At 36.9% G+C, this 10,427-nt stretch overlaps 1 protein-coding gene across 3 annotated transcripts in view; it reads right to left on the bottom strand.

Moving 5' to 3' along the window:
* Positions 1-7,237: 7,237 nt before the first annotated feature.
* Positions 7,238-10,427, bottom strand: part of LOC113656962 (legumain-like) — a 12,491-nt gene continuing 9,301 nt past the window's right edge. For 2 of the 3 annotated variants that reach the window (XM_047817811.1, XM_047817812.1), the window contains 5 exons: positions 9,905-10,009; positions 9,493-9,702; positions 8,675-8,830; positions 8,082-8,149; positions 7,238-7,989 (listed from right to left, as the gene is read on the bottom strand). In XM_047817811.1, coding sequence (XP_047673767.1) covers positions 7,944-7,989; positions 8,082-8,149; positions 8,675-8,830; positions 9,493-9,702; positions 9,905-10,009 — 585 coding nt within the window. In that variant the 3' untranslated portion in view covers positions 7,238-7,943. Of the gene's footprint in view, positions 7,990-8,081; positions 8,150-8,674; positions 8,860-9,492; positions 9,703-9,904; positions 10,010-10,427 lie in introns of those variants that run through there. The other variant, XM_047817813.1, reaches the window with a different exon arrangement.

Raw genomic sequence — 10,427 nt, 5'->3', positions numbered from 1 at the left:
CAGGAGTTCAACAGAATTATTGAGAAATTCATATGCAAACTCAATCACACCCATTTCCCTTTTTAATGTTATCATGTTATTCACAGCATTGAGATAAATGAGTCGCGTTAATGAGGGTTTATATAAATCTCTGAAATCTTGGCTGTGGTCTGTTATTTTAATTGAAATCACATGTTGATATATTACTTATACTTGTTAATATATTACTCACTGAGTCCAAGCTCAACAATCACATCCTACAAGTGACTTTATTATTATTTATTATAAACTTTATTATTTTATTAAAATACAGCTGTTTCTGTAAAACATTAACAACTGTTCTCAGACCAGTCCTTCACACATACTGGTTTATCATCTAGGATCAACACTGATTGACTGTAGTATGTGAACCACAGTCAGAACCATCACAGACAAAAGGAGTATCAGATGCTCATTAACATTGAGAGTGTAACCTTATTAACATTAATAACTTGAGGTCATGATTCCAGCAGTATTTAATACTTTCTGTTTGAATATCTGTGGTTAAGTCCTCACTGAACCTGAGGTACTCCTACATGTCTTAGGGCTGAGATACTACAGATCTTTGGCAGTCTTTGGCAGGATGTGTGCTAGTAAAATCAGGGCTATCGAGTGTCACACATTGAGAGTGACAGTCCGTCATGTCGGCCTTTTGTCACTCTCCCACCACACATCGTATTTCTCACGCAGAAAAACTTTTTGATTATTTATCATATATTTGATAAGCCGCAGCGCCCAAAATGTATCAGTCCGCACCGCTGTCTCTATGGAAACGGGCAGGAACCAAGCGCGTCTCAGTTCTTAGTCGAGCCTGACGCTTATCAGCCAATCAAAAAAAAAAAAAAGAGGCTACACAACAGCCAATCAGAAAATAGCACTATTGTATCTGGGTAAGATTTAAAGCAACAACCATTAAAAAAAAAAATCGGGTATTTTTGATGGTCGGTTTGAATAAAAACTCAACACGAAACAGCTTGTCTCTGGGCAGGACATTGTCCTCAATCATGACCTAAAATGTCTGAGCTTGTGCTGAACTGTTTTATATGGGAGCAACATTACACATGATAAAGGGGTGCAAAAAGGCAACAAACACTTACAATAAACACCACCAGTCATAATCTCTCTCTCTCTGTCTCTGTCTCTGTCTCTGTCTCTCTCTCTCTCTCTCTCTCTCTCTCTCTCTAACACACACATACACACACACCTCACACACACACACACACACACACACACACACACACACACACAGATACATCCACTGGCCAATAACCTGGTGGTGGTTTCACACTTATATCTGCATGGCCTGGTGGCCAATCTTCACTGAATTCACAATCTGATAAGTAAGAGCTAAGCAAGAAGGTTGAATTAGCAGAGCAACAGCACAGCTGTACATAAAATACTGCCACACACCGTAACGGGAGACATATTAAAGACCAAAAGATGAAACAGCAAGTTTTTGTAGTGTATCGAGAGTCACAACATCCAAGATAATCCAGATTAATATGAATGACAAACCACATTCAATAGGAGTAACAGAAGGAAACTCTCTAAAAGGCATGTCCGGGTACTAACCTGTATTGTATGCTAAAAAACATAAAACCATAGCTGCCTAATTCACTTCAGAAATAAATGCCTGCTCTGACTCTCCTGTTTGCACCAAAATTGTTCATTGTGTTTCCACTGGGTCAGTATTCATGGTCAGGTTTCTAAAAGCCTGAGGAAAAAAGCTGTGATTCGTATTATTTCAACATATTACATACTTCTCATGAGAGCTATTGTTATATATGATGAAGACTCATATGGAAATATAAAAAAATATATATACAAAAAAATACAGTAAATCCAGATTATATCAGTTTTTCTACCTGACTCTCAGATGCTGTGTAACTATGTTGACATGCTATATTAATTTAAAAAAAAATCATATTTTATATTTATATTAAGTCTTTGTCATATCTAATACAAATTCATTAAAGAATTTCTGCTACATGAAAAAGCATTTTATCAACAAAAAAAATGACTCACCAACAATGTTTAAATGCTTAAAGTATTTCATTTTATTTAGTGAAATGGTGAAGTCTATTTAATTAATTTCTTTAGCTTAAAAACACTAATTAATTGTAAATTAATTTTGAACAAATTTCTTGGTGAATCACACGACTCTTTCAGGGGGTTCAGATCATCCCAGCTTACTGACATCCGTGTCTGAGGTGATGGACACTACAGAAGTTCCACTGCTAACTCAAACTAAAATAGGATTGCAGATGACCCTGAAAAAGAAAAAAAAACAATTATCTTAACAGAGTGAGTAAGTCACTTCTACTTCTACTGAGATGCAGTTTGTTTAAAGCCCTAATATTTACATATTCACATGAATGTATTTAGATGGAAATATACTGTAGTTTTGATGCTATTTTATAATCGATAAAATTCTGGTTAAACATTTATTCTAGTATTTAATGCAAATATCTAGAGTTTATTTAAATAACTAATATAATTCTTTATGAGAAGAAACACACAGAGTCCTTTATCATTGTTCTGAGTTACTGAGTCATGATGTCCAATATCTGGGAAGTCAAAGGTGGAAGTTTTCCTAAAGTGTTTTCTTATAAAGTTTTTTATTACTTCAAATGAATCCAAAGTGAAATCTGATGTCTGTTTATTACACTAAATACCAGTCACAGGAGGGTAAAGAGAGAAGAATCAACGTTTCTACTTAATGAGAAATGGGAAGGAAACGGATCCGTGTGACTAGAATAAAAGATGTATTTAAGTAAACTTGTTCAGTTATTTCTGATTTTGTTGTTTGTCTCAGCAAAACTGAAGCCACTGATCACGTGATCCAGGAGATTTCTTTCTGAAGAAATTTACATCACTTTAGTTCTTCACCCAGGATCACATAGCAACCACCACCAACAATCTGTAATACACTAATAACACCTCAGCACTTCCTTCTTGTTTGTTTTTCTTAACCAATATATTTTACTAGCACACATCCTGCCAAAGACATTTATCTGTAGTATCTCAGCCCTAAGACATGTAGGAGTACCTCAGGTTCAGTGAGGACTTAACCACAGATATTCAAACAGTAAGTCTTAAATACTGCTGGAATCATGACCTCAAGTTATTAATGTTAATAAGGTTACACTCTCAATGTTAATGAGTGTCTGATACTCCTTTTGTCTGTGATGGTTCTCACTGTGGTTCACATACTACAGTCAATCAGTGTTGATCCTAGATGATAAACCAGTATGTGTGAAGGACTGGTCTGAGAACAGTTTTACAGAAACGGCTAAATTTTAATAAATTAATAAAGTTATGTCACTTGTAGGATGTGATTGCTGAGCCTAGACTGCTGTGAGTAATATATTGACAAGTATAAATAATATATTAACATGTAATTTCAATAAAAATAACAGACCACAGCCAGGATTTAACAGCTTTATATAAACCCTCATGCGCTGAATAACATGATAACATTAAAAAGAGAAATGGGAGTGACTGGGGTTGCATTTGAAATTCGTAATAATTCTGTGGAACTCCTGGTTTACTGGAAATATTTATTTGTAAATGAAAGCATGTCTCATGAGACTCCTGAGAATAAATAATATTATACAATTATATAAAATTATATTAACATGAAATTTCAATTAACATAAAACACCACAGCCAAACTTTCACAGCTTTATGTAAACCCTCATTAACGTGACTCATTTATCTGAATGCTGTGAATAACATGATAACATTAAAAAGGGAAATGGGAGTGACTGAGATTGCATTTGAATTTCTCAATAATTCTGTGGAACTCCTGGTTTACTGGAAATCTTTATTTGTAAAAGAAAGCATGTCTCATGAGACCCCTGAGAATAAATACCCCAGTGCACCTCTTCAGGACACTTCAGGTCTAACTAACAGAGATCTGAAGCAGACGCAGGAGAGAAACAAATTTAATACACAGGACCTCTGATTTTCTCAATATACATGCTCACCATGCTTAGAAGACATGGGATTAGTTTCCACTGTTATGCTGATTATACACAGTTATATATCTCACCAAAAACAGATAAAATAGCTAAATTATCCAAATTAACTGAGTAAAAAGAGTTTAAGGTTTGGATGAGCTGTAATTTTCTGTTGTTAAACTCTGATAAGACAGAAATATTACTTATTGGTCTAAAAACCAGCACACAGAAACTCTCACACTTCCCAAACAGTCCGATTTTAAAGCAGCTCATTCCGCAGAGACGGCCTTTTTGGATGTCTCTGAGAAACTACATGCTGCTAGATCAGCCAAACTGTCATCCATCCTTATCCTCCTTGACCTTTCCGCAGCGTTTGATACCTTCAACCACAAGACTCTCTTATCCACCCTCAGGAGTCTTGGGAATTGTGGATCAGCTTGGGAATGGTTTGCTTCCTACCTGGAAGTACGCTCATATCAGGTAACATGGAGTAGAGTGACATCTGCTAGACTGGATTACTGCAACACACTGCTGGCAGGTCTACCTATGAACGCAATTCGTCCTATGCAAATCATCCAAAATGCAGCTGCACAGCTTGTTTTCAACCTGCCAAAGTTCTCCATACCACCCCCCTGCTGCGATCCCTCCACTGGCTTCCGGTAGCTGCACGCATCAGATTCAAAACACTGATGCTGGCTTACAAAGCCAAAAATGGACCAGCTCTCTCTTACCCCAAAGCCCTCATCACTCCTCACAATGCACTACACCATCAGATCTACAGCACTGCTCAACTGGTCCCACCATCTCTGTGTTTTCTGTTCTGGCACCAAGGTGGTGGAATGAACTTCCCCTAGGGGTCCGGACAGTGGAACCAGAGTCACTGGTTATTTTCAAACGGCGGTTGAAGACTTACTTATTCAGGAAACACTTCAACTAGCACTTCTTTACCTATCTTTTGCGTTTATAAAAAAAAAAAAAAAAAAAAACAACCTTTTGAAACTTTTTCATTGTAACTTTGTTCAATGTTTTAAACTCATGGTATCTTAAGTATGTAACCTAGTGAACCAGCATTAATGCATCCAATGTGAGAGATTTAAGGACTCTCTCTGGATAAGGGCGTTGTAATGTGTCTGTCCGTGTTTTCCCCTTGTTTCTGTCTGCTGTCTCTCCCTGATGTTAATTGTTTGCTCCGCCCACTCATTGCTCACCATGGACACTAATTACATTCCATCTCTTCCCCAGGTGTCTTGTCTTTGTCTCTGATTGTCTCTGCGTTGTGATTGGCTCCTGTCTACTATATTTACTCTGTCTGTTCACTTCCCTGGTGTTGGTCGTTGTTTGGTTCATGTGTTTCTCTGTTCCTGTTCCGTGTCCTGATCTGTTTTGCCTGCCTGTATGTTTGTTTCTTGTTTTTGTCCAGTAAAGTCCTATCTGCAGTTGGATCCTCTCTTGCCTTTTGTTTCACCGTGTCACAGCGTGACAGGCGTCTGCCAAATGCTGTATATGTAAATGTAGTTCCCATAATATCAAAATATACTAAAGGTGTTGGAGCATAGAAACTGCAATACTGTGAAGAATCCATAGAATAATTACACATCAGACATGAGCTATTGTAGAGAGATATTGTCTTGAATAGATCATGACTCAATATAAGTGTGGAGATTTATTTTACTGTAAACTTTTGTTACACAGCAACGTAAAGAAGTATATTGTGACAGGGGCGTTTCTAGGGTTTCATGTTTAGGGGTTTTAGCCCTCAGTGAGAATTTAAAACAAGAAGAGTTTTATATTAATATTATATATTATATATTTAATATTATATAACTGTCACGATGAGACACAGTGAGACAAAGGTGAGTGAGGATCCAAATGCAGTTTAAAGTTTTAATAAACAAAACACAAATGAACAGGCAGGCGGGACGGGACATGGACACACCACATACCAACAACGCCTAACACCAGGGAAGTGAACAAACAGAGTAAATGTAGTAAACAGGAACCAATCACAAAGCGCAGACAATCAGAGACAAAGACAAAACACCTGGGGAAGAGATGGAGTGCAATTAGTGTCCATGGTAACAAATGAGTGGGCGGAGCAAACAATTAACAGGGCAAGGCAGCAGACAGAAACAAAGGAAAACACAGACAGACTCATTACAATGACTACATAGTAAGCCAAAAGTTATGGTATTATTTAAAATGGCAAAAGTGGACACCAAAATTTTATGCATGATGTAATGATGCCAGTCTTCAATCAAATCAGTTCATGTGTGTGTGCATTCTCTACAAACAGTGTGTCCGATGAATGCAGTCATTAATAAACTAATATTCACAAGACAAAGACCAAATCAATAAATGTTATTTTTATTTAGTATTGTACGGATTGTTTGCATTAATATTTTGTTTGTGCTACAACTCTGGTAATAAGAATAGTGACATTTCACTGGTATAACTTTTTTTAAATGTCACCACAGTACTGTATATACTGTGTATGTATATATATATATATATATAATCTATGTCCCTACCCTCACCTATGGTCATGAGCTTTGGGTCATGACCGAAAGGACAAGATCCCGGATACAGGCGGCCAAAATGAGTTTCCTCCGCAGGGTGGCTGGGCGCTCCCATAGAGATAGGGTGAGGAGCTCAGTCACTCGGGAGGAGCTCAGAGTAGAGCCGCTGCTCCTCCACATCGAGAGGAGTCAGCTGAGGTGGCTCGGGCATCTGTTTCGGATGCCTCCTGAACGACCTAGGACACGCTGGAGGGACTAAGTCTCTCGGCTGGCCTGGGAACGCCTCAGTATTCCCCCAGAAGAGCTGGAGGAAGTGTCTGGGGAGATGGAAGTCTGGGCATCCCTGCTTAGTCTGCTGCCCCCACTACCCGGCCCCGGATAAGCGGTAGAAGATGAATGGATGGATGGATGCAGGACATGTCATCGATGGGAAAGAAAATTATTTATCAGTTTGATGCAAGAGCGAATTTTTCTACTTTGCTTTTATGCACGTGTGTTGTAGTCTTTCAAAAGTGCGTCATCAGCTGTCCGCTTTATCTGAACGGAGAAGCACAGGCACATGCAGCGTGCACGCGCAGTCAGAGCTGGAGGCGTTTATCTATAACGTTAATCGGCGGAAAGACGGCAACCAAAAGCAGTGAAATGTCACTATTCTTATTACCAGAGTTGTAGCACAAACACAATATTAATGCAAACAATCCATTCAATACTAAATAAAAATAACATTTATTGATTCGGTCTTTGTGAATATTAGTTTATTAATGACGTCATTCATTAGACACACTGTTTGTAGAGAATGCACACATACATGAACTGATCTGATTCAAGACTGGCATCATTACATCATGCATAAAATTTTGGCATATAAATCTAAAAATTGTAAATCCAAGAAACAAAGCAATCTTTGTTGTGATGTAAAATTACATCACAACAAAGATTGGCATTAGCATGGTTTAAATACATGAAGATGCAGACGAGAACTGCATGGCCTGGGAGTCTTAAATAGGGTGGTTGGTTCCCTCTGGTGGATTGAAAGGGGAAGTGCAGGTGGAGCCATGATATCGTCATGCCATTACATCTAGTATTTATTTCATAAAATAAAATTCTAATTGAAACAGTTTTAAAAACTCTCCCTTGTCTGAAATATAAAAAGGAAATGACATAAAATGATTGTGACCTATAGTGGAACAAACTGTCCTAACTTTCAGTACATTTTCAGTAAACAAACAGGTATTTAATCTAATTATGAATAAAATACATTGAAAATTTTCATCTATCAAATTAAACCAGGATGATAAAGAATATACACTGAATTCAATACATGCTTCTTAGGACCAAAGCCATTTCATGTGATGCATATATAGAAAGTTGAGATAATCAGAATGAAGAATATAAAATGAATGAAGTTTGATGTCACTTCACTGCCTCGCTTCTGCAGATGTTTCCTTTAGAACTGAATCCGCCGGCTGACGTGGTCCATGGCTGCAGTGATGCTGCAGTGAGACAGACAATAAAGTGATGAACAACTGGGTGACATTCCACTCAAATCACTTAATCAGTAAAGTAAAACTCATCATTTACAGACCTCTCAACCTCCAGGCCAAACTCACACAGATTCACTAAAACCTGCAGGTGTGAACGAGTGAAAACAAACTGCAGAGAGAGAGAAAGAGGGAGAGAGAGAGGAAGAGGGAGGGAGAGAGGAAGAGGGAGGGAGAGAAAGGAAGAGGAAGAAAGAGATCATTAAATCAACACTGTTTTCTGCACTCTTATTGGTAAGAAGACGTTGATTAATTGTCCCTAAAGGTGGCTCAAGTTTATATTAATGCATTTCTTCTGATACCTTCTCGTTTCTATAGAAACAGCTCATTCACAGGGACGTGTACAGAACACACTATACTTCTGTGACATAAACAGTTTAAATAATATTTTATCTGCACTGATTAAACATACTTCATTGCATTATTGTAATTTTATCACTGATTCCTGTTTTTTAGAATAATAACTCACTCAACCTTGCAGATAAAACGTATAAACCTGCATGTAATACACCATGTATTTGTTAGATCACACAGGAAAAGTTGACTAAAAGATGATCTCTGGAACTTCTAAATAAATAAGCAGATACAAACTGCAGGAACCTACAAACTGACAAATAAACCAATTAAACAGAAGTACCGCTTCTTCGTCCCAGTCGAAGACAGTTGTCCTGAAATGCTCAGCCACGACTTTGAGCTCGTACAGACGCGTCACCTCGAGTCTCTCACATAGAGCTCCATCATGAGCACAGCACTGCACAATCTTCTGCATGGCCTTGTTCATTTTCTTCCTCTTCTGCAGCCAAGAAGACAATAACTAGTTTACTGTGAAACAAAGAAGTTTAAACAAAGCTTTGCTTTTGCTTTACAGTAAGTGTGATTTCTGACCTCTCTTGGTCTCTCTGTATGTAGTGTCTGAGCCAATGAGCTCTGAATAATTTACATAAACACGTGTGATCGGATAAAGGAAAGAATAATATATAAAAGTGTATATATATATATATATATATATATATATATATATATATATATATATATATATATATATATATATATATATATACATTTAATAATAACCTAGAATTTTTATTCTGTTAATTCTTATTTCTTTTAATATTCGTCATTTCCTTTATCATTAATTATGTTTACCTTCTGCTCTATGTTTATGTTCTGTAAAGCTGCTTTGAGACAATGTCTATTGTAAAAAGCGCTATACAAATAAACTTGAATTGAATTGAACTGAATAAAAGTGCTGTTGATAAATTATCCTATGGACTGCGATCTGTCACCTGATGTGTGCCTGCTGCATGCAAATCACCCTAAAATGAGTATATCTCAGGATTCTAGAGCAGATATAGAGGATATAATACTGCAGATAGAAATAATACTTAGAAGTACATGTAAGTAGAGGGGTGTGAGGTAAAAGGTGTGAATTTGCACAGGAAGCGGTGCACTTACACTCTCAAGCTCATTATATTGTCTTCTAAGAGACTCTCTTCTTCTGGGGTTCTGTTCTTTTCTGATTCGGTTCTGTTGGATTAACAGTGGAACATTTGTACTTTCTACCGCATCAGTCACTTCGAAGTTGCGTGACCGAGATTTGTAATTCCTCCTGACGTGGTATGGAGACCGTCCCAGAAATTCGCTCAAGGGCATCTGGAGCATCGACTGCAAAATATGTTGCATGTAAAGAATTAAATAAACATAAAATATTTAATGAATATTATTGATAAATACATCAACATGTCAATTTAAAGCTGATTATTTATTTAGTAGTTTGTATAAATAGTAATGTTTATAAAAGCTTAGGTGCATGCTCTTTATTAATAAATATCTATTATGATATATATTTTTATTTTATTATACATACCCTGCTCCCATAATTACAGGGTGTTTGATTCCCCTCCTCAGTCCTGATGACATTTTCTTTTATATAATCAAACTGGTCCTGAAGAGTGGTGTACCTTAAATCTCTCTATCATGGAAAGAGAAAATTCTTTTTAAAAAATGATAATAAAAATAATAAGTTGTCAAAAATTCAGCTTCTGTTAGTATATGTACAAAGTTAGTATATGTACGAAGCTTCTCAAAAGATTCTGATTGGTTAGAAGGTGCGGTCCCTAGGTGCTTTATTCCTCTTATACTACAGCAATATGTCAACAATGACATTATACATTATATTAATGAACTAAATCATGATACCTTTCATCTATGTACAATTCTATATAATGCTGTGAAACACTCTGATACATCAGCCCTAAACACTTGTGTATTAACACGAGTTAATACAAAAGAATCTCAGCTTGGTGACTTGGGAAAACTTTGAGCTCCATCTAAAGCGCTGACACTGGAGACTCCTTCTATGCATTTAATGGATTTATTTCTTTGATAAA

This window comes from Tachysurus fulvidraco, chromosome 8 (genome assembly GCF_022655615.1).
Source record: "Tachysurus fulvidraco isolate hzauxx_2018 chromosome 8, HZAU_PFXX_2.0, whole genome shotgun sequence".
Lineage (NCBI taxonomy): Eukaryota > Metazoa > Chordata > Actinopteri > Siluriformes > Bagridae > Tachysurus > Tachysurus fulvidraco.
The sequence above is the reverse complement of the archived record's forward strand: the minus strand, read 5'-3'. Positions and strand labels throughout refer to the sequence as shown.